A 25,164-nucleotide genomic window follows, 5' to 3' on the forward strand; every position below is an offset into this window, starting at 1 on the left:
TTTTGTAGCTAAATATGTTCTTTCAAATTTCAGGCTTTGCAGTGATGTGGAATTATTGGCAACACTGCCACTAGAGCAAGATGAACTTGTTAGATAAATACATTGAAGCAAACGTAAATTTGCAGTCACTAGCATTCTGTGCAAAAATAGCACATTTTCTTTCTCAGTTACTGCTTTAAAAATCTCATCCGGTAAACTGTCTTAAAACTAAAATGTTATCTTTCTCCTCAGGTACTTAAAGTATACTCTGGACCAGTACGTAGAGAATGATTATACGGTTGTCTACTTTCACTATGGCCTGAAGAGTCTGAATAAACCATCTCTGAAATGGTTACAAACAGCCTACAAAGAATTTGACAGGAAGTATGCCTCCAAAATATTTGGTTTACTCTTTCGGTTGTGTAACGTCTGTAACTAACTTCCACGAAGGAAGCGGATCTTACCTGATTTGCCCACAGCCAAATGAGTTAATTTTGCCATTGCAAATTCTTACAGTGTTACCAGTACTGTTGGTTATCTTTTAAGTGTCTTCTGTGTAGTACTAAGGAATGGCCAGGGTCTGCAGTGGTTATATAAAACTATTAAAACCCTTGGGAACAAAACCAAGAGCTGTTGCCTTTTCTGTGCGCTATTGAACAAGATACCTCTGACACCTTATCGGTCATCATTCTCGATTATCTTACAGTTGCGTTTGAACCTTTGATCATCCCGAGGCTAGGCTGTATACAAAAAAGGAAAGATAGTTTTTAACAGTCCATATCTCACAGGCCTTGCAGTGTTTGTTGCTTGTTATATGTAAAGCCCCAAAGGGACCACTGTGCTTTTATATGCTTGACCTTTCAGGGTTGAGGACAAAGCTTCTAGATAAATTTAATAGTATTTTAAAATAGTATTTTAATAGCGGAAACTAAAGTTCTGATGCTTATTCTTTGAAAGTGCACACTTACCAACAAAGCTGAGAGTTCCTATTGAAATTGGTTACTCTTTTACTTGTTGGCAACTTGTTACTTGTCTGTAGGTTGGCCTCAAGAGGGCAACACGACTGAAAGCAAAAATACAGGTCTTTTCTGAGACTGAGAGTGTGTGTGTGTGTTGTGGGGGATGGACCATACATGCCTGATTTTTCCAAATTGGGAGCTGGAACAAGAAACAAATCTCAAAAAAAGATGCCATGAAAAAGATTATTGGGTGTTTCTAGACTAGACTGGGAGCAGTCCCAGTGAAATAACTGACCCTGCTTTGAAAATTGAAGTTGATGTCTATACAACACCTTTTGGTTGTCTAGTGCCAGAGCGCAGACTCTTTTGAATCTCACCCAATAACCTCCTGAAACCTTTAAACCCACTAAGCTAGAAGATGAGGTTGTGCATAGCAGCCATCAGAGTGGCAGTGGGAAGCTGTCATCTGAAGCCTCTAACTGCTTTCATGAGATACTGCTATCGCTATCCACTCAGCAACAGACCAAAACCACTTATTTTTGCTAGTAGGTTTCTGAATATGGTTAGTACAATATATCTGTTCTTTCTGGGACTGGGTAAGGGAGAAGAAAGGCAGAGAATCTCTTACATTTTTGTCTTTGGTGAGAGATTTGGAGTACAATACTGGTTTTTGCCATGCACTGACAATTCCCGAAAATAAAGCATCACACTCTTTCTTCCGAGAGAATCCCAAGCCAGGTTTACAGTTGCTGTATGGGGAGAGGCAGTACAAAGGAAATACCTTCTTTGTTGCCTTTTGCCACACCTACAGGTGCACAATGTGACTCTCATTTATGGCAAAAATCTGTTCTCTCCATTCCCCCACCCTGACCAAGAAAGCAGGAGACGCAAAGAGGAACTGAGAAGTTCGGGTAGCTGGGCAAAACTGTACAGCCATCATTTTATTCACAGTTGGAACTTCTTAGCATACTGTCATTGAGAAGCTCAAAGCAATATTCACAGACTAACATGTATGTTCAGCTGTACTAGCCAGAGGAAAAAACCCAAAATAGCACCTTTCAGACTTGTTCTGTGTGTGTGTGTTTTGGGATCAAAGGAAAGCGGGGACAGAGGAGAGTACAAAGGACGATAGTAGTTAGCTAGCATCATGAAAGCAAATGTTCAACAGGAATAGTTTCAGAAGAGTAGATCTTGCATTGAGGGTTTACAGCAGAGGCTCAGTAAAGTCTTTCGGGCACTTAATTGTAATCTAGGCAACTATGAAGTACATAAACTTCCACAGAAGCAATAGCTTATGCCTATTGCTTCAAGGTACAAAACAAACTGAAAATGGAAACTTCAGTAAAACAGCTCAGGTTTTTTGCTTGTTAGTATTTATTGTTGATTTGGGGTTCTTATCCACAGTGGTGCCAATTGCACAGGGATAGTTGTTTGCTTGTGTATGATAGTGGCTTTCTGAAAACAATGCCTTTTTCATTCAAAGATGTATGGGCCCAATTAAAACCCCAGAGGAAAAACTGTTGTACTTGCAGAGTTGGTCCCTTTTTCCCCTCTTACCATAACCTGTTACAAGAAGGTTTTTCTTAGAAGTTCACAATCATTTTTTTCCATGATCATTGTTTTCTAACAATGAGCAGTGAACACTTCGGAGGGCTGCTCCCTACTGGGAGGCACACTTGGCAAAGTAATAAGCAACAATTTATATATAAAAGCGGGATATTTTATTATGCGTTTCTCAATTTCATTTTGCAATAACGTTGAATAAGAGCAGTCTTTTTGTGCAGCCTGGTTTCCATTTCGGTTTCAGCCTTCTAGAATGTATTGTTTATGTATCATGATATGACGCTGTAGAATCAAGCAAAGCTATAATGGGGAAAGGTTTTTGTTTCATTCAGAGGGGACCATCCAATACAAAACAGTGTGCAGTTGGCTTCACCTTTAGTAATTACTAGCAAAAAAAGACAATAAAAGATTAGGTGTAAATTTTACATCTGAAAAGTTAGACATTTTCTCCAACATGAAACTCCTGTAAGCAGAAAATAAGGGGCGATGAAGGAAAGTAATTTTTTTCATTACAGATTTTTTTTATAGACTCTTCATGCTCTTCTCAATATTTTTTTTTCAAGTTGCCAAATTTTCTTTCTGTCCCCCTGATATTAAATCTATGACACAGCAGACATTGGTTAGGAATGTAACAGTGTTATCTTGGCCTACTATTGTATCATCAAAACTGACCATTTTTTAAAATTGGGCTTTTTTTTCATTTTACATTCCATTTCTTCTGAATTAGGTCTTTTTAATGTGTTTGAAAAGAATGCTGTATAATGTTCCTGTAATAATAGCTCCCATTCAGTTGCAGCTATTCAGTTCTATGATATTCAACAGTCTCCTAACAATTTCTTTTTTTTTTTCCCCAGGTATAAGAAAAACCTTAAAGCGCTTTATGTTGTACATCCAACCAACTTCATAAAAATTCTGTGGAATATCTTTAAACCTCTTATAAGGTACTTGGCAATTTATTCGACACATTTTCCTGTTTTGTTTAAGGATGGTATGTTCTCTAATAAGTTGCTTTTAAAAAGGCTTGAGGTAAAATATGTCAGGTAACAGCACAATACCCATTTAAACTGTCTTGAACTAATGAGTAAGGTGAGCTTAAGCTTGGGTATGAATAATAGGGTAGAGTTCTTTTCTTTATAAGAAAAGGAAGTCTCAGTTCATAATAGTTTTACTGGTATGTTAAAGTAAATATCACTTTAAAAAATAGTTATTCTGTGGACCATGAATGACTTTTTTGTTCTGTTTAACAGCACTTAGCACAATAGAACTGGGCCCATGACTGGAGTTGCTAGGTGGTACGGTAAAGCAGGTAATGAATGGTTAACCTTCAGTCTGATCTCAAGTGCTGAGATGAATAGGAATGATACTACTTGTGTGTTCAAAGTTAATGAATAAGCCCTGAAGTGCCAATAAGAATTTGAGATGGAGGGAATAATGGTGGAGGTGGATGTATTTTACTGGTGCATTCTTTTCCTTTGCATGGTAAAAATTGATGCTGTCTACAAGGAGCAGGCAACAATGAGTAGATATTGCTAAGTGCTAGGATGGTTGGGCTTTCTTAGTTTCTGCTCCTGAACTTCTGTCACTTCCAAAGTAATTCTAACATTTTGCAGATTATATTATGAATGTCCTCAGGGCTGGAGGATGAAAACAGCTTATCCTGAGAAGCCATAATGAACCAACTAAAAATGTCCATTACAGTAATTTGCAATTGATTCAATTTCTGACTGGTAGAAAGCTAATTAATTAGAAAGGGGAAGTTTAACTTCTAGACAGATCAGAACATGTAAGGAGCATGTGAAAATAAAAAAGTAATTACAGCTAAAAATCATTCCAGAATATGCTGTTCTTGAAACAAGAAGACTAACTATAGATCTTTATTTTAACTGGCAGTAAAATAAATGCCAGAGATCCAGGGACATAGAGCAATGGTGAGAAAAGCGTGACAGAAGCAGGTTGCCCAGCAGCTGATGGTGCCTCAGGAATGGGGATGGATTTTCTTTTTTTGTTCCTGATTTGCTGTAGGATGGCTATGGAGAGCTTTCTAGAAAAAACAAAACAGAACAGAAAACGCAGAAAAACTCTTGATGGACATTACAACACTCAGGTGAAACTAACTTCTTTCTCAGAGGGAGCTGAGGGCTCCTTGGGAATAGCTCCAGGCAAGTGGTTTTGGGACACAGGCGGTTTTCAGTCTGTGCATGTTAATGCATGCAGTGAGGCCACAGCTGGACAACAGCTATGCTATTCGATTTAGAGTAGTAATTGGCTGCTAATTCTTACAAAAGAAAAGTTTATGGGTACCTGTTCCAAATACTCATTTGCCCTGGATCTTACCTTGTCTGTGTAAATAAGATGAATATTTTTTTTTCTTGGATCAGATAACGCTGGTAATTAAATCCTCATTTACCTTGAATGTGAAAATCGGTGATCTTGATAAGCTTAAGCATTCATACCTAGCATAGAAAAATCAAACCAGGGCTTGTCATCTTAGATGCATCATCATCTTGACCTTCTGAACACTGTGCTTTCATCAGGATTGGTTGTTCCTGTTTGTACTCAACTTTTACCACTGGGTGCCTGGATACTTGTTTTGAATCTAATTTAGTAATACTCTACTGCCTGTTGTTAAAGCGTGTGACCAACAGAAACAAAGCTATTTGTACACTGGGACTGACAAAATAATTGAAAGTATGAGTAAACTCTGAAAAGGTCCATAAGCCAGAAGGCATGAATTAGCTGAAGCTAGGAAAAAAACCTCTTTACTCCCTAAAATCTTTAACTGCCAAATGCTCACATGTGTTTGTGCTTTGAGTTGACTCAAGTTTGGGGTTGTCAAGTAAGGGAAAACATAAGGGTATAATTTTAAAACTGAAGTGCGAAAGTGCCCATGCACAGTTTGACTAAATTGTACTCTCATGGAAGACTAAAACTTATTAACATTGTTAATTTACTAGAATAGTACAATTTAAAATTTCTTCACAGTACCTTTTCCTTCTAGTTTAGAATAATCTTATCTTAGCAGATGATGCTTTTCTTTAAGTGTCAATATTAAACCAAAGTTCACAAAAAGAAGGGAGAAAAATCCTTTGGACTTTCTCTTTCTCAGGTTTGTTGAATTATAGCCCAGATTTGTTTGTAGATAGTGTTTCCAGTAAAAGTAGCAGATGTAAAATAAATTTCATTATCAAGAAACATGTATTTATTTTTCAGAGGTCTGTCAGTACATTTGGTACCTGTTCGTACCTGGCCTAAGTACTTTTACCTGAACAAGTTCTTAGCAAACACTAAGAACTGGAAGAATGACAGAATTATTAGAGTGAAGAAGAAAAGTGATAAGTATTTTAGCATACTTGTATTTGAAAGTATTTAAGAAAATGTAAATACTTGAAATTTTCAAGCTCCAGGTATTGATTGATCTCCTTTCCGGTCCCAAAAGAGATGGGCAAGAAGGTAATGTGTTAAGTCAAATGTATTTTCTCCAAACTGCAAAAAAACTGCAAGAAGAAGACATTTCTATGTGTGAGTCAACAGAAGCTACCTACCTGTTATCAAAATAATATACTTTTAGGTGGTGATGTGGCATTTTTAACAGCAGTAATTCCTAATTGCCCACAACTTAGTTACAAATTATGTGTTCTATAATGTGTCCTGTATTACCAGAGGTGATTGGTTACAGGGAGTTCTGTGCTAGCCTGTGGCTTGGGTAAGATGTTGAAATTGCAGGCTGTTTTGGATAAAAGACACACTGAAGAGCTCTGAAGTTGTACGTGCACAGACTGATATCTGTCAGTGTCCCAAAATTGCTTGCCTGTTAACAAAATTTAGCTCATTTCAATTAAAAGCTTCTAAAATGCTGAAGTGACATATTTGTACTATCTCCCACTAGAGGGAGTGTGTGTATACGTATTTGACAATCCAGGGATGAATTCATTAATGCAAGAGAATTTTTCTCCAATTTTATTATCAAAGTAAGTTGCAGCAAAGTACACTTTTTATCATAAACATGTTATTTTGCTTGACACTTCATTACAGGACAGATATTTTGTGTTGTAGAAAAATAGGAAATTATTTCAGACCGTGTATGTAAACGTGTCGCTGAACCTTGTTTGAACACCTCAGCCTTTAAGTAGTATATTCTGGCTGAAACTAAAGTCCTAACTAGTGATACTTGATGCTTCAAATTTGGAAATGTGTTTTGTACAACTTGTATTAAAACATTATTATTCAGGACGTTTCCTAGAAGCTATCCAACCCTTTGCAAAATAGATAAAGCTGGTGGCCCAACTCTTCAAGGTTATACACTATCCATGCTTTGAAAATCTTGCCTGTTGCTTATTACTTTATAGTTTGTGTCTACAACGCTGTTATTTTGTCTTTTGGCAGGGGGGAATACCTAAATCACACAAACATGTTGTTCTGTTGGCCGTGGAACATTTTCTCCAAAGTTAACAGTTCTTTTAGTGAGCTTTCTAATGCTGTGTGAAACCTGTTTTTCAGTGGTTTTTAAAGCAGTGTTTTTCATATCTATGCAAATCACAAAACATTCAGATGGTAGTCAGTTATTTTTATTCAAATCAGACTCTCAGGCATGCACTGTATATGTTTGATCATATGAAATGAAATACATCTTATGTCTCCTGCTGCTTCAATTACAGTCTAATTTTGAGTTGCATCAGCACTTACATTTTTGTAATAGAAACTAAACCCTTCGTAAATGTTCCCCCCATGCTGATTTTTATACTTCTTTGTGATTTTTTTTTTTTTTTTTTAGCCATAAGTTTGGGAAAAAAATCACCTACTTGAACTATTTAAGTGACCTGAGAGAGCATCTCAAATACGACCAGCTAAATATCCCTCAAGAAGTCATCCGGTACGTGGCAAGTTTAAAATATGTTCTCTCACCTTTTTTCAGGTAGAGTTGCATCCTGTTCACTGTATTCCAAGCAGAATCTAATCCTATTTCTTCAATGATTAGAAGTCTAATTTACCAATTTGTGCTTGGTTGGATTTAATTCTGAAAGCTGCATTGCTATCAAAGATGTGCTGAAGTGCATCAGGTATTTAGAGAAGAGAACGCTATATAGTTTTCTACAAATTTGGAACATCTCCATCTCAGTTGTGGAGCATTTTCTTAGTATAACTGCAGCTTCTGTGTGAGTGTTAGCAAAACCAGTCCACGTGTCATTACTGCTTATGAGTATCACATAAAGTTCATGGGAAAAATATAATCCTGACCTCTTTGCTTGTATATTGTACCAGGTTAAGTGACTTCCTTTTGCTAAGAGCATTCCCAGTCAGCAAAGTGTTGACTGATTTTAAACTTTATGGATACATCTATTGTTAGCAGATCCATTACTTTTAATATTGTGTGTGTATGTGTGTTAGGGAGGAGTATGGGAGAGGGGGCGGCAGAGGAAAAGAAAAAGAAATGCGTAGGGCTGGAATTGTCAAGTGCCAGTATTAGTATCAATAACAGTCTTTTCGACACAGCGCTTTACATGGAAATGCTTTGATGTACTGACAGGAAGTGATTTTATGTCACTGCTGAATGAAAGTAACTGGAAGCTTTGATTATGACTGTTATTGATGCCTGGTGGGTTTTTACACACCTTTTGTGTAAATGTGGAATAACAGAAAATACCTTACAGCTCTAAGGTTATAAATTGGATTGCATGGTTGCCAAAGAAAGGGGAGTTATATTTTGAGTAGCAAATAGGTTTGAATTTTGCTGTTAAATTATAGTGTGTTCCTATTTTTTGGACACATTTATTACTATGCTCCATTGGCTGAAGCAAAAGAGCTCTTCTATGTCTTGCTTAAGTATTCTACCACAAATACTACTTAAAAATTTCCCTAATGCTTAAATTAAATGCAAGCTCTGTAAGACCTGCAGCATGTACACTATTGTCAGGAGATCAGCATCATGAGCAACACTGGTAGCTGTTAATGTATATACTTTGTCAGCCATGGTGCACAGAAATTCAATGATTTCCTGATTTTTGCAGGCATGATGAAAATCTTCGGGGGAAACAGAAGGGAAAACTGCCACCTGTGGTTAAGGTTCCTCCACCACGGCCACCTCTACCTACCCAGCAATTTGGAGTCAGCCTACAATAGTAAGCCATGAGATTTCTAAAATATGAGATGTCTATACCCTGCAACCTTCTGTAATGTGCAGATTCACCGGACAAAACGTCTGCAAATATTTTGTTTATTATATGTTTAGTTTCTCATTCTCTTTGAAAGCCATGAAACTATGAGGCTAGACAATAGGTTTTCTGAATTCAGGACAGGTCTCTCTGTCCCAGCGACCTGCCTGGTCTTCATGTTTACAATATCTTTGTGGTAGTTAGTGTTAGCATGGTTGCACAACTTTTCTTCCAGTGGACAGAAATTTGCCCACATATGACAGAGCCCCGAGCTAATCTGTTGCTGGTGGATGCTGGCAGTGTGAAAGTGTTTTGGAGATATTTAAATGGTGGATAGCAAAGCCAAACCAAAGCTTCAGGCTCCAAAATGGCTGCATAAAGCTAAAATGGATGCTTGAGCCTTTATATATTGTTGTTTTATTGCTCACATATTGTTCTGATCAGAGTTTTATAAAATGAATAAAATCACTCTCTTCCAGAAATGCCCTGACAGCTGTTTACATAGATTACAGCACTGTATGTGGTATAAAAAATGATTTACTTTACAGAAGGAATGGGATGGCAATAGTACTTGCAAGATTCAATTTTGGTAAAAAACAACACCACCACCCCCCTCCCCCCCCCCCCAAACCTTCTAGCTTCCTACCCACAGTCATTTCTGTCATCTTTCTATGGCATCCTTCTCAAAAATAGCTGAAGAATATTGTTCACATTCAGCAAAGGCAATTTAGGCTGTCTGATACACGGACATTTGTCGAATCTCCTCCCACCCTCAGTCTACTTCTCTGGTTCTAATGATTCATCTGTAAATGAGATATAAAATATAATTTTTCCCTGGTTAAATGTTAAGCATTAGTCCTCTCTGGAAGGCCTGAAATTAGTACAATCAATATCTATTGTGTAAGAGCTACTATGACATTAACTTTTATGATTCCTCTTTAGAGTTCACCCTAACACTTGAAACATGGCTAACTCACTTCCCTAATTCAGAGAATATCTTTTAGGTGGGATCCACCGGGTCATTAAGAAGGACAATGTTTTATGTCGCCACTTCAGTAGTAAAACTGGGACTGTGCAGGCATCAGGGCACGCTCTGTCACTTGCCTCTAGCTCGGCTTGGCTGCTCAAGCAGTACTATTGAACTTCTTGCAGGCTTTTGTGATCAGACAGCGTGTTGTGTGCCACTCTTACCATCTGCTAGTCATATTTTATTTCTCTGACTGTGCCTGAACAGTAAAAGTGTCTTTCACTGGGCTGCATGTGGTGAGGGTGTGGTGGCTGCCCTTCCTGGCTCTACCGCTTTCCAGCCATGTTACCATCAGCAAACCACATCTTTGCTGCATTCCTAGCTTTCTCAAGTATAAAAAGAGTGGCTACTTATAAAGAGCTTTTCTGTGGAAGATCTGTGGGTGGAGAAACACTGAGCAAGGCATTACTATCATTTTTGACCCAAAGAGTTCCAGCGCTGGCGATGGAGGCGCTGACGGACGAACGGCCTCCGTGTGTGGGTGCAGCTCACAGCGCTTGGGTGTCCAAAATGGATGTACGTGTGGATATTTGTTCCTTCTGTTTGCCCACCCTTGGCCAAATTCCCTCTTGCAGAAGAGATGGTGCTGCATCACCACATAAAAATCACAAATAAACAAATCCCCTATGACTTCTAAATGAGAAATAAAGGACTTAATTTAGATGGTGTTTGTGAAGAAAGGTGAAGTTAACAGAGGAGAGGGAATGATATGTGTGGAGACCACCTAAAATCTGAACCAAAAAAATCAGCTGTCATCTTGATGAATGAATTGCTTTTGCTAATTCCCTCTCTTTTATGAGCTCTATAGACTGTAATGGCAAAATGGCAGTGACCTCCCACCTGTCTAGCAAAGAGGCAGTCTTCTCCTGGGTGAGGCTCTTCCATTTTTCTGAAGAGACCTACAGGGAGACCCTGATTTTATTTTGTATAGGCTTATGGGAATGTGTGCTTTGTATTGCATTACAGTTAGTAAAAATTGTAATGTCAGGGATGCTGCTGAGAAAGCTGCTGTTGTTAAAGGACTGTTTCTCTGTGGAGTCTTTTTCTTTAGTTTAAGAAAAGAAATGATAAAGCCCACAGGCCTGAGGTTTCATCAGATTCAGTGATTCTTGGGATGATTAATTTTATTCAGTCAGTATAAGATTGGGGAATGGGATTTATCCCAAGGCCTCATAGGTGGCCTAATTTTGATAAGATGTTTGATAGTGGTATCCCAATGATTTAAAACTGTGGAAGGTGGTAAAGCCATACCCTTTGAATGTGCTTCCCTAAAAGCAGTGAGCAATGCTATCTCTAGTAACGCTTCCTCATTTAACTTTTTTCTCAGTTTATATTGGTTAATACATTTGCTTTCCAGAGCTATAATTGAAAACCAGATGAGCAAAAAGTGACTAAGCATTGGTTCAAAATATCTCACTTTTGCCCAACAGACAGTGGGGGAAAAACCTCTTTTGTTAGGACAGCAAAACGAAGCTGAAAGAAGTTTCCATCTAGACACTGATAAATGACTGTCTGGGACCAGTGCCTCATCTTGGAGGAATCTGTTAACTCACAAAGACATTTTTAACCTTGTGGAGTCGGATTTTCAAAATTACATAAGGCAACTGGGCATTTAAAAATCATGGAAGGTCTGTGAGAGCTGGGAGTATACTTCTTTGATATGTAATCTATACTGAATTGGGTTTAATTTATGAGCGAGCTGAAGGGCTTATTATCAGGTTAGGTCAAAACTTTTATTTCTTATGCTACCCCCCATCCACTTAGAATCCAAAATCTGAATTTAAAATGGCTGCATTTGATCTCTTTAACCCCTCAGTGTCACCCTAAATTCTTTCTGGGGAGGAAAAACCAAACACACACCAAGCTGACTTCATCTTAAGTGTCTGTCCAGCTTTATTTACATTTAATTGTCTGGAATGTAAGCGTGTACTTTATGTTAGGCACAGATGTGAAGTAAAAAACCTTCTTCCTCATTGTGAGGTCCTGTGAGGGCTCAAAAATTTGGTCTTTGCAGCTAGAACTTGAATCTAGTACCAAGATTTCCTGAATTTTCCACTGAAACTACACTAATTCAAACAATAATAAGTGAGCTTAGTCAAGGCAGTTAAATCATCCAAAGGTGGCTTACAGGATGTCTTTAGAATAAAGTGTGGTGGACCAAAAAAGATTGGCTGTCTCCCTATTTAATTCTTTGTACCTACACGTGTAGAACAGACTTGCCCAGTTTGCTGAATGACATTCCTTCCATAGCATTTCTGATCCCCAGCCCAGATTGCCTGGTTGCTAAATTGCACCTTTAAAGGTTTGAGCTCATATTAAAAACTATGTGATTTTCTTGAAAATATAAAATAACACAACTGAAACTAATGTTCATCTTCATGGGGATATCAGACAGAACAGTTTTGTCCACACTTAATTTTTCAGTTATAATGTAATGGGATTCCACGCTCAGATGTGACAGGTATTTAAGATTGTGTAGCACAGAGTGGGTAGGATAGTGTGCACATTTCGTGTTTATTATGTCCTTCTCTAACTTGCTAATTCAAGCTTCTTATGTGCAGATAGAGTGAGGAGAATAGCAACTGCAATGAGCTAGTTGAAAGGTTTATGAAGCCTCATGTCATCTCTCCAATAGAGGGCAATAGCAGATGGTAGCAGGGAGCAGTGTTAGAACAGGGCAAGCGTACAGTGGTACTGCCTCGGGTACAATGTCCCAGCTTGTAGTGATCAGAGACTTGCAGAGGAGAGTACTACAGTACTATGGAAATTACTGTCTCTTACTCAACAGTAACTATCGTTTTTATAAATCCAGATGTTTCAAAGAACGTTCATGTATTATGTTGATACAGCAAGACTATTTTTCTGTTCTTTCAGTGATGCTACCTTCACACGCGAAATGTAGAGCAGCAGCGATTAGCTATTCAGAATATATCCTCGCTAGTGTGCATTGCATGTCAGGGTGAAAAATAGGATTTTTATTCTAAAAGCCATTAGTGAAGATTTTATGTTTAAAAAGGCAAGGAAAAATTTGGGGGACTCTCTGCTTGTGTTGGTCAGATAAATACAGTTAAAATGCATGAATGAAGCTTCCTAAATTTGCAACACTTTAAGGGAATCAATAATTGACTATATGGGCCACGCAGCATCATTGTCCTCTGCAAGCTCCTATAAACCCCTGTTGCTGCACCCGATTGCCTCTGCAATCAAGGAAGGCTACAGCTGAGCTCCAGCACAGAGTTGACCTTGACTAGCTATTGACATTGTTCTGTTTTCTCTGACTGGTTTTAAAATGTAAAATTAAATATCTTTTGTGGGAAAACAGGAAATGTGTTGTTTTTCTATCTGTTGCCATGGATGGGGAGAGGAGGCAGAGAAAATGCACAAAATTGCCACAACTGTACAGCTTTTGCTTGTTGAATTGTTATCATAAACATTTCAGGGTGTTTTCCTTTTGGTCATAATCTTTCCGCTTGTGCATGCTGTGCATGCATGACCAGGGAGGAAGAATGCATTCTAAACCAAATCTCAGCATGTCTCAGCAGGGAAAAAATGAAAAGGAGAGGAAAAGCAAAGAGAGAGAAAGATTATCAGCCAAGAATACTTAATGACACTTCAAAACAATGTGTAAAGGTCTTTTGTGATAACTGTCCACTGTCTAGAAATGAGTCATTGGATATATAATGTGTTGCAGTAACTAATCATATATCCTATAGGGAGGAGTACTCATTCTACCTGGCTACTGTGTTTACCAGAATAGATCCCTCTTGAATCTGACATGTTGCTGCAATACGATTCAGATCTGTGAATCAGTTACAGAATCTGTACTCTGCACTGAAATGCTCTGTTACGCTCATCTCTTAAACAGAAAGAGTAAGAGATCTCTCATTTCAAATTGCCTGTAGTAGTGCCTGATCTCCAATGTCAGTTTGCATTGTCCATCATAAAGCACAGCTGCTCATCACGCCATCCTGAACAAGGCAAGAAAAATGCAGATTACTTGACAGGATCCACAAAGAGAGGATAGAGGTGTAATTTCATTGACCTCTGAGCTGGTCTGATTTACATTAGCTGAAGTAATGTTCCTATTATTTTCTGTCACCTTAGATCCAGTAAAATGAATGCTATGTCCCACATTGTGAAATGCTATGAAAATATGCATCCCAGCTTTCCCCAGTGTTGCAAAAACAGAACAATCCTTTGCATGTGAGTTTCAGTGAATATCCTACTCTATTTTAAAATACCTTTTATCTTGAGGACCTCTTTCATTGTACTGGGAATGGCACCTTTCCTTCAAGGGAAACAGGAATCTTGTAGAAAATGGTAGAAGCGCAGAAATTGTATCTTTTTTCCTAGAAAAAGAAAAATGATGTGTGGGTTTTATTATTACAAATTATAGCCCAGTTATTTGTCTCACCTCTCTGACAGATAAACTAGTGCTCAGCAGGAGCAAGTGCTGTAAATAATCAGTTTGCTATTTATACACTGAAATGGGAAACACATTTATGGGTAACAATAATAATTAGAAAACATTTATAAAAAGCTGCTGGGTTGCTATTTGGTGCCTCTGGAGTGAGCAGCTGTAAGAAAGCAAAAACAATCAGTGCAACTTCAGAGAGACTGAGAATGGGTTCCATGAGCTTAAATTGTCAATAATAAAGATGTAACAGCTTCCAAGCAAATTAAAGTCTTGATGATGTTCCCATTTAAGTGAATTAGGCTTTCAACTAATTTTAATAAAAGTTGCCCTGAATGTTTAGGGTACTGATCTGAATACATGAAACAAAATTATTTGACACACACAGAGTGTGTTGTAACTCCTTTATTAGAAAGACTAAAATAAATGTGGGGTTTTTTTCCCTTACCTTGATTTGCTGCAGGCTGGTATCCCGAACATTGACATTGGTACTGACCTCACCTCCCAGCCCCTTTTCTTGTTTAGTCCCTTACCAGGGGGTATCATTTCACTGGGGATTTCAACTTTGCGTGCTGTGCAAAGAACACCTAGAACTTCCTTCCTCGTATGGCTTATTAGCAAGGCTAATTTATTAATGGGTCTGCACAGTCACTGCCTGTTTTGTTCTATGTTGTTGCAGCAGGGTTGTTATACAACACTGATCTGCTGCAAGAGAAAATAATTCACACACAGAAGCTGCCTTTCAGAGCAGGGTAGGGGGTTCACATGTTCTGTGTTTGCGTGGCTGTGTTCCTTTTGCTGTGGCCAACATTTGCAGGGACTGGTATGAGAGCTGATGGTACTGAAGCAAAGTTACTTGTTAATTTTTTCTCTCCAGGGTCTAGGTGGAAGGCAGGGGGAAGGGGAGAACAACCCAGGTATCAGAGCTGGTTTGAGAGCACTGCACAACTCCTGCTTGGATGCTAACACTAGCACTTATGTTCTGCTCTACAGTGTAAGCAGCATGTGCCAAACTGCTGTAAGATTGTTGAAGCTGGAAGGAGCAGGAGAGACTAGGAGTGACAGGACACACACCCTGAAAAGGGCTAAGAGGGTTTTGCTGCTCAGAGAGATATTTTATGGAGATACTTGATTGTCACTGCGGGTAAGAAGAGGATGGTGCTCTGAGGACTAGGTCATAAACTTGGTCCTGGTAGCATTTCAAGCCATGGCCTTCTCTAACCAGTGAGGGGTTTTTTTGTGAAGTGCTTAAGGCCTCTGGTTTAGCTCTCGTAAGATGTCTGTGATAATGGGGAAGATTGAGGTCGGACTTGGTCTTACAAGTCAGGTCATAAATCTTTCTTCTGGCCATTATCTTGTTGTTATGATACTGCAGAGAATGATTACCGCAGCAAGTCCAATACTGTTTCATATTGAAATTAATGGTGCCTTGCCAGTGTGTAAGGACAAGAAGTTGTATCATTTTATCAAAAGATCATACCTGCAAGCAGCAGCAAATGATGGGAATTACTAACATATAAAAGGTCATACTTTAGGATTATCTGAATTAAACTCGTTCCTTGCTGTTAGTCTTTTTCTTTCTGCAAATGCATTACATACGTTGTAGAATTTATGTGGTCAAATGTCTAAATTTATACTGTTATAAACATGGTTTTGTGAAACTTGGATATATTTTTTGTCAAAATTCCTATGTATGTTTAAATCAAGGAAAATTTCCCTTTCCTAAACAATTCCTATTAGATGTAGATACAGCAGTGTCCACAAAGTAGTATTAATGCACACAAAGACCAGTACTGAATTTTATACACTTTAGATTTTGGTATGGATACTTTGTGGGAAAAGCAGGAAAAATTTGTTCAATGGATTGACTTTTAGTAAGATTGGCAGAAGAGCTATAGACTTGTGTCAACCAAATTTGACAGAGGACTGGAGGTCTCGCAAATACTACCAGCTCTTAAAAATCATTGGCTGGAAGGAAAGAAGCTATAGCAGAATTTCAGTTTTCTGTTGTCTTTGGTCTGCTGGCACACTAGTTAGTGTTTAGATGGTGATTAGTTATGAGGTACTCCTTACCTTATGAGGAAATATGAGATAAAGAGGTTAGGGGAAGAACTGAAAATACCTGTAAGGCAAGTGAGATTATAGATGATATAAGGAAATGATGAGGAAAGAGGTAGGACATAGGATACAAATCCATAGCAGATCAACTTCGTTAGTTTTGCAGCTAAGGGAACAACTTATTTCCTTTCAAACAGCAGGTTAGTCTAGGTATTTGAAATAGCAGAATGAGCTCTAGGAGCTGGATTAACAAGTTTATTACAATCACATAACAAATTGTGTTGTTTTATATAGCAGTAGGGGAAGTAACACACAAAATATGCACAGTAGAGGGGAAAAAAAAATACGGTCTAGGAGAATCTGGGTAACACACAGACACACGGACATTAGTACCTGGGAAGAGATTGGATGGTGAAAATAGGAAAGAGAAAAAGTAGGACTGAGTGGGCACTGAAACTCTAACTGGAAGTAATGGCACTGGTGGCTCAGCATTTTGTCCCTGGAGTGATGAATGAGATCAAAATGTTTGATGGCTGAATAACCAAATAGTGTGAAGTATATTCTCCTGTGAGGTTACGAGTAAGAGAGGCAAAAGCACAGGGTGATTCACTACTTAAGTCATGATCCTGCTCTGAGTCTTCCCATTGGAGGAACACCCCACTGCCCACATAGGTGAAGCTGGGGGTGACCAATCTCCTAAGCTTGGAGATCCAAAATTAACCAGTCTACATAGCTTCTTCTAACTCCCTTCATAGGCATAGAGAAAACATATATGAGGAGGAGGGGGGAATTGACAATTTCCCTACCCTTCCATGCTGCCTTATGTTGCTGTAACATTTATTTTAAAGTAGTTTTTATGTGTAGAGTAAACACAAAATATGATACCAGATTTCTGCTTTCATGCAACAATGTTACAGAAGTTGTATCAAATACACTACAGTTATTATCAACTGTTTTATATTAATGAAGTAATAAGCAAGCCAACTCAGAGAAGAAATAACACCAGGAAAAGAAGAAGACTCTAAGAATCATTCTCCTCTGCAGGTTGTACTGGGTTTGCATAGCCAGGTTTTGGTAGTGGGGGGGCTACAGGGGTGGCTTCTGTGAGAAGCCCATGTCTGATAGAGCCAATGCCAGCAAGCTCCAAGATGGCCCCGCCGTTGACCAAGGCCGAGCCCATCATTGACCATGGGATATCTGGGATAACAGATTTAAGAAGGGGAAAAGAAGTTGCTGCGGCACAGAAACTGCAGCTGGAGAGAGGAGTGAGAACATGTGAGAGAAACAACCCTGCAGACCCCCAGGTCAGTGAGGAAGGAGGGGAGGAGATGCTCCAGGCGCCGGAGCAGAGATTCCCCTGCAGCCTGTGGTGAGGAAGACCCTGGTGAGGCAGGCTGTCCTCCTGCAGCCCAGGGAGGTCCACAGTGGAGCAGATCTCCACCTGCAGCCTGGGAAGGACCCCACACTGGAGCAGATGGATGCCCAAAGGAGGCTGTGACCCTGTGGGAACCCCGCGCTGGAGCAGGCTCCTGGCAGGACCTGCCGCCCTGTGGAGGGAGGAGCCCACGCTGGAGCAGGTTTTCTGGCAGGACTTGTGACCCCGCAGGGGACCCACGCTGGAGCAGTCTGTGCCTGAAGGACTGCAGCCCGTGGAAGGGACCCACGCTGGAGCAGTTCGTGAAGAACTGCAGCCCATGGGAAGGACCCACACTGCAGAAGTTCGTGGAGGACTGTCTCCAGTGGGAGGCACCCCACGCGGGAGCAGAAGAGTGTGAGGAGTCCTGCCCCTGAAGAGGAAGGAGCGGCAGAGACAAGGTGTGATGAACTGACCCCAACCCCCATTCCCCATCCCCCTGTGCCGCTCAGGGAAAGGAGTTGGTAGAGAAAATTGGGAACGAAGTTGAGCCTGGGAAGAAGGGACAGGTGGGGGAAGGTGTTTTAAGATTTGGTTTTTATTTTCTCATTATCCTACTCTGGTTTGATTGGTAATAAATTAAATTAATTTTCCCCAAGTCACGTCTATTTTGCCAGTGACAGTAATTGCTGAGTGATCTTTCCCTGTCCTTATCTCAACCCATGAGGCGTTTGTTATATTTCCTCTCCACTGTCCAGCTGAGGAGGGGGAGTGATAGAGTGGCTTTGGGGGGCACCTCATGTCCAGCCAGGGTCAACTCCACCACACAAGTACAACCTCAGCTAGTAGCACTAGGTTAAGGCTATGTTTACATGTTGTAGAAACATCTCATGTTTTCTGTAGATGAGCTGCAGCATTTGCAGCCTCTCATGGTACGGTCACAGATCACTGTGCTGTTTTGTGCTGGTGCTTTAGAGTTTGTTAGTAAAGCTGGTCACCTTTTAAATAGGAAATTGTACACATAAGTATATATTAAGTCTACTTTAAAATCTGAGATTGGTCCTTTATTTTGTTGTTGATTACTATAAAAATGTAGCAGAATACTCAGCAGATACTGACTGTTTCTTTTGTTTAACTTTTTAAATGGCCAAAGACTTTTTTTTTTAAATAAGAAAGATAACTGCAGAATTTTTTGTGCTGTCTAGATCAAGAAGATGCTACGTTTGATTTTTTTGCCTCAACTGTTCACTCATGAAAGAGAAAGAAATCTCATTTCTTGGGAGTCATTCAAAGTGTTAATAATCTTGCTGCACCACTTTGCCTTCAGAATAAATAGTACAATATCCTTTTAATTATATATACGCTGTGGTTTAAAGAGAGACAAATGATAAAGAAAAATCTGCATGATAAAAGGCTCCTAAACTTGCAGCATCCCTTGATCAAGACTTACTCAGAAGCATTCGCTGCAAACCCCTTCCTTGCCTGCCTCTAAGCTGCCTGGAAACCCTGTTCCACCAACAGCATCCAACCAAATCCAGTCAGAGCCACCACCACCACCACTCCTGTTGCTGCGTCGTGGTTAAACACAGCCTTGCTGGGGCATGCCAAGTGAGGGCAACAAAGCTGGAGCAAAACCAGTCTCAGGTGGGGGCAAAGTTAGTCTGGAACACTATTCTGCTGCTCTAGCCTTGGCTCCTCTTCAGTACAGTAGGTAGCACTTATTTATTACTTGGTGCCATTGCAGTTATACAGCTTTTCTAGTGAGAAGAAAGTGTTTAGGAATGTCTCTGAATAGAAGTCCAAGTCACCTGTTTCAGTGGCTTGTTCAGTGCCTGTTAGAGTTGTGCAGGACTCTTGTGTTTGGTGTAGACACCAAGGTGCAGGCTCCTTAATTTGTGGAATTTAATTTATGCTCTCAGATATCTCTCAGGTTTTTGCTGAGACTGTTCTGTCTTGGTTTTGACTCTTTGTTTATAAATACCATTTAAAGGCTGTTACTTTCTTTTTTTTTCCTAACAGTATCAAGGACAAAAATAAAGGTGAACTAATCCCTCCAGTAATGAAGGAAACTGTGTCCTACCTAAAAAGAAACGGTGAGTTTTGTGTCAAAAGGCAATATGTCTTTCAGAACAAGGACAATAGTATGAAACTATAGAATGCTCAGTGCCTGATTCAGCAAAGTTTACAGCTGCACAGGATGTGTTTAAATCCTGAAAACTTGAGTGGTAATTGGGCACTGCCTTGATAGCTTTGATAGATAGGGAATACTTATTATCAGATTATTGTCCCACTATGAAAAAAAACCCAAAACTTTTTCCCTTTAGGATTAGATTAGGGAATAGCAAATGAGAGAAGCTGTCTTGAAATACACATCGTCAATCCACATCATATTGTTGGTTTTAAGTAGAACTCCCAGTAAAAATCAATGAGAAGTTCTGTTTTTACAGAACCAGTGGCCATAAAAACTGGTGTTTCGCAGGAGTAAGCCTCGAGTCCTCCCTTCACAAAATGTTATTACTGGCATTTACAGACCCTTTGACTGCATTTCATATCTATAGTTACATTATATAGATATACAGCTTACAAAGACCCATATTTAAAATGGGAGCATCCAAATCTGAGTTCCCTGTATTGCTTTCACGTACAGGGCAAAGAGAGGGTAGACTTTGAACTGCTCACTATACCACTGAGCTCCCCAGTGCATTCCTGACCAACATGAAGGACCAAATACCAGATGCTGTCTGTAGGGTAAGTGCACTGTATTCCCTATGTAGGGAGAAAGGTGCGTGCAGGGAGAAAGTCAGATATAAGGCTGCAGTCTTGAAATTCCTTTTCCCAGTGTAATGTGATTTTACATTTTGATCTCTGATGTTTAAGGCAATCACAGCAACATCTCCATAGCCCTTTGTGCTCCAAGGCCTCAGAGTTTCACAAATGTTTGCTAAATCTTGCAGTACCAAATCTATAGCCTAGGTGCATTGTCTTACAGGTGACAGAACAGAAATAGAGCATAACACAGTTGTGTGACTGGCACAACGTTACACAGTGGTAGAACTGGGAATGATTCCTAAGATCCCTGAAAGAAGGGTGTGAATTTTTAATAGGTGTGTCAAGTGAAGAAAACCAAAATGTGTTTGGTTCAGGTTTGTTGTTTTTTTTTTTAAAAAGGAAACATCACTGGTGTTTAATATGCCATTAAGTTTGGTTAATGTTTGAACAAATTTTGATGATCAGCACAATTTTTTTTTAAGACAAAAAACAGACTCAGATTCCTATATTGCTGTTAGATGAGTTTTAACTGAGATTTTCCTCATTTAAAGAGCTATTTGTATTGACACCACACAAATAATATTAATTTTGAGTAAATTATATTCTTTCATAGACAGGCTCACCCAAAACCTATATCACACAATATTCTTAATTTGCATTCTTAAGCTGTCGTTCTGAACAAGGTAAATTTTGTTTTCAGTATTCAAATAGCATGCATCATTGATCTCAGTTCATTTTAACTATTGCCACTAGGGTTTGGTCTGAGTTTTGAGTTTATTTGAACCATGAGAAATTCAAAACTTTTTAAAAACTTGTACTTAATAGGCTTCATATTTGTGAGGACAAAGTGGGGGGGGCGGCAAGAAAAATGTTGCTTCTCAGCTTTATTGCAGTTTCTCAAGAGAAATCCTGGCTTCATTTAAGTCGGTGCAAGATCTTACTGATTGAAATGAGGATGGATGAGACAGTGTCTTGCCCTCATTGCTAGCCTATGCTCCTTCATATTTTAGCTCCCCCCACGGTAAATAAGAACCTTAAATAACTGCCCATTTTATTTTTGGGGGGGTTTCATACCTTGAGTGAAGCTGATTAATGATATTAGAAGAATGGGTATCTGAGTGGATACCTGCTTACAGTTTGCAAGCAGTGGAGCATAGCATCTATAGGGATGCTTGTATACAGAACAGGTAGCTCCTCACCTCTTGAAATTGCTGATTTATCTTCAAAATACCTCCAGCAGCCAAGGCCAAGTACTGCAGTGGGGCCAGTTCTGCTATTAAAGGTATCTACTGATCTGCAGTAGATTAAGAGTTCCTAATAGACTTTATTGAAGGCCTCTTGGTCCAAATTCAGGACTTCGCTCAAGCCCATAAAGCTGTTTGGATGTGCTGTTGCCAGACTGGCGCTAATGATGAAAACTTTGCAGGTGTAGCTTCTATCAAATATTATGGTTGGATACAGGGAATGTAAATAGTTCACTACTAAGAATGTTGAAGGCAAGTGACTGGCAGCTTGAGACAATCCCTGTAATTATAATTGTAAGTGGATAATTAGAGCTTGTGTAGTGTATCACTGCATGCCCCATCTGCAGATGAAAGCCAGACTTTTCCGTGTTTTAAATTGTTATGAAACAATCATCCTGACATATATTTAGCTTATCTTAATAGGCAAATACCTCTTTCTCACTAATCACAGGAGTCAAGAGAGCTAAAATGAGGATGAATGTGCACTAACATCATTACTTCTCACAGCTGTTATTATTTAGAAATTGAGGGAAAATTTAGTCACTAAAATGTTAATTGATTTAAACTTTTGGCTGTGCTTGGGAGGAGGGCTTTGCATATCTGACACTTCCTTGGACCTATTTAAAGATTTTAAAGAAATAGGAGGTTTATGGCCATCATTGTACTGTGCTGGTGACCAGTAACTAGTAATTCTTGCACTGATCTGGCACAAACCCTCCTCCACATCTTGCTTTTGTTCTTTCTGGGTGTTTTGTCTCATCACTATTGCACCAGTCCCATATTCTTCCTTCTCAACAATTGCTGAGTCCAGCTCTGATTCCCACAGTTTTCTGAAGCAGCAATGCCAAGTGTGCAGTACAGGGAAAAAATAGCAAGTTTTAGCTCTCATGTTTGTGATAAAAGAAAGGGTTGGCTCAACTTTGCCATTGCAGAATTTCTCCTAGATGAAATGTTTGTTATTCTGAAAGCAGTAATCATCCTTGGGTTTTCTCCAACTTCATCTTTTTTTGGCTAAAAATTCATCTGTTCAGTGCAGTATCAGCACGGTTTGTAAAGGATCGTGTCTGAGGAGATGCGATGATACTTCTGAACAAAGCCTTTGTCCTCCTTTGTGCATCTACATAAGTCAGTGGCATGGTAGTGCTGGCCACCAATACGTAGCCCAGCCCATGCACTTGCTAGCCGGACTATCTCATTTTTTTTTCCCCAGCTCTCTGTCCTTCTGTGCCCCTAGGAAGGAAGGGCCTGGGCTTTGTCAACGTTGATATTTTCTAACCAAGCCCAGGCTTGTTCAGAGCTGTCATATTCCTATCATAAGGAGATGTCCCCAAACCAGATTTCTAAGGAGAGATGGCTTGTCAGGTAGAGTGTTTTCTGACATTCTCAGCCAGCTGACGCTTGAAAGCCAAGTACCTGCCATGCCAAGGCTGTTAAGCAGTGGGTGATAGACATGCATTTTTTTGCACTTGATTATAAGTGTGCAGGTATCTGTTGTACCTGCTGTCTGCTATGATTTTAACTCTTTCTCTAAATCTGGAATATCTCAGTTCTGCCATCAGCTCCAGCGAGTGTCGGTTCCTGTGCTGACAGCCCTGGGAGGCTGACTGGCAGCGTTCTTTGCACTCCAGACGCGGCCGTGAGCACAGTGAGCGCTTCAGTTCATCTTCCGGAAGTGACAAAAATTCACTGTCATTACCCTATTCCATTTGATTCTGGCATAGTTTCCAGCCTCACAGAATTAGCAGAGAGTGGGTTTTGGTTTTCACCCTAGGTGCAGTATTTCCACTCCTTCTTCCCATTGCTAGATTTTCATGTCTACGTACCTGAAATCAGTTTCTGAAACTCTGACTTAGATCGCAAAAGCTTCTGCAAAATCATGCTTCATCCACAGGGTTAAGATTTCCTGAAACATCAGAGACCCTCTGACATCCATTAAGTCCATTCTGTACTGCTCAGGCTCTTATTTCTTGAACAGGTCTGATGCAGGAGCTGTGGTGGTATTCAAACTAGGCACCAGCCTGCAATAGTATGCTACCAGGCTAACGAAACTTTCAGTCTCTAAAGTTCACCCAGCCTTTTTCATCTTAATGACTCCGATCCCCTTGACAGATTGCTTCATGTCACTTTTTTCCTCCTTGATGTTTAAATTTTCTGCCTCGGTTTCAGACAACACTGTTTGCAGAATTGTTCTTCCCAGCGTGGAGTCATCCTCATCTGTACAAATGAGCCAAAACTCCCCTTCTTGTACTGAGTTATTGAGTGGGCTCTGACAGCAGCAAACATGTCCTCATCCCCAACAGCCAAATTAGCGTTATGACAGTGAGTGTGGGTTTCTTCCTCATATATCTATCCGACTGTGTATTTAGATAGCTATTTCTGAGCAAGATGACTCTCGCTGGATCCAGTTAGTAGGTCACCCAGTACCTTAACAGAGACTAAAGAATCTACCGTAAGCAGAGATTCCCCTACTACTTGTATTATATAAATGAGATAAATATTACATAAATGAGATTATTATGGCTGATGCCTCAGACACTATTACAGTAAACACAGTTAACTAAGTTTCTGAATTTCTATAATAATTTTCAGGTTATTTTTTCAAGAAAGGAAGAGAAAGTAGCCGTTTCACCACTTTCGTTCTAGCTCCACTTTAGAGTGAAAAATGTTTTTAATACTGAATTTTAAAAATGTTTAATTTCAGTTCCTGCTAACCTTCACAGGGAAGAATTGGTTTCCTAAAATGAGTTCTGAGTATCTGAGAAATCATCAGCTTATTAAGACTAAGACTCAGAGATCATCTTCTGGACCAAACTGGAGAAGTGCTCTTAATTTCAGAAGGAAGGTGATGTTGGATCATTCTGAACCCAACTGATGATTTAATCAGGCCAAAGAGGAATGACAGGTTTAACACAGCACATTTGTGACTAGATCTTCATGGTAGCCAGCAAATCAGAGGACATTTTTTTCTATGCTTAGCCTCAAAACCACAACCTGTTCATCTGTCTAGTTTATAAATGCAAGGCTTGACTTGCACTAAATAAGATTTATTTTTTTGTATGTACTACCTTATCTCTACCATGCCATGAGAAATTACCTTGCTTAATTAAATATTCACTCTCTTGTCAGAACAATTCAGAAGTGTTTCTAACCTGGTGTCGTTCCTTTGGCGGTAATGATCTCGATGCTTTGCTCACAGGCCCTTTTCTCCAAGAAGCCCAACTTATGCCACAGGGTAGTAATTTTCTTTCTCTGGTTAATATGTCCCCACATGTCCTCAGCAACCTATTTTGTGCTGAAGTGAGACTGTAAATGGGGGCTGTCGCTTCTGACCAGCTATTTTGGTAACCAGGGATATAAGTAACGCCGTGCTATGGAGGATGCATCTTTGTGCGTATGGCTTCCACAGCACTCAGGGTCGGGGTTGTGCGAGTGGCCGAAGCTGCTGGTGCTGCCCACGCCAACCCGGCAGGACAGAGAGGGGTCTGCTCGCTTCAGAGCTGCCCAACCTCCGAGGCACTTTTATCCGTCGGAGGCTTTAGGATTCAGAATGCACTTCTGCTTTTAAATTCTAGTAAGGCATCACAGCAGAAGTTCCCTTTCCTGTCTTTTACTTACATGTCTTTTTTTCCAGAAAAGCAGGTTACAGAC

The 25,164-nt window shown here is 39.7% G+C and overlaps 1 protein-coding gene across 2 annotated transcripts in view; it reads left to right on the forward strand.

Moving 5' to 3' along the window:
* ARHGAP8 (Rho GTPase activating protein 8) overlaps positions 1-25,164 on the forward strand; it is a 110,811-nt gene that overhangs the window by 42,534 nt on the left and 43,113 nt on the right. For both annotated transcript variants that reach the window (XM_049822592.1, XM_049822591.1), the window contains exons 5-9: positions 232-363; positions 3,356-3,442; positions 7,273-7,371; positions 8,507-8,617; positions 19,523-19,596. In XM_049822592.1, coding sequence (XP_049678549.1) covers positions 232-363; positions 3,356-3,442; positions 7,273-7,371; positions 8,507-8,617; positions 19,523-19,596 — 503 coding nt within the window. The remainder of the gene's footprint in view (positions 1-231; positions 364-3,355; positions 3,443-7,272; positions 7,372-8,506; positions 8,618-19,522; positions 19,597-25,164) is intronic.

Source organism: Accipiter gentilis, chromosome 18 (assembly GCF_929443795.1).
Source record: "Accipiter gentilis chromosome 18, bAccGen1.1, whole genome shotgun sequence".
NCBI classification, from domain to species: Eukaryota; Metazoa; Chordata; class Aves; order Accipitriformes; family Accipitridae; genus Astur; species Astur gentilis.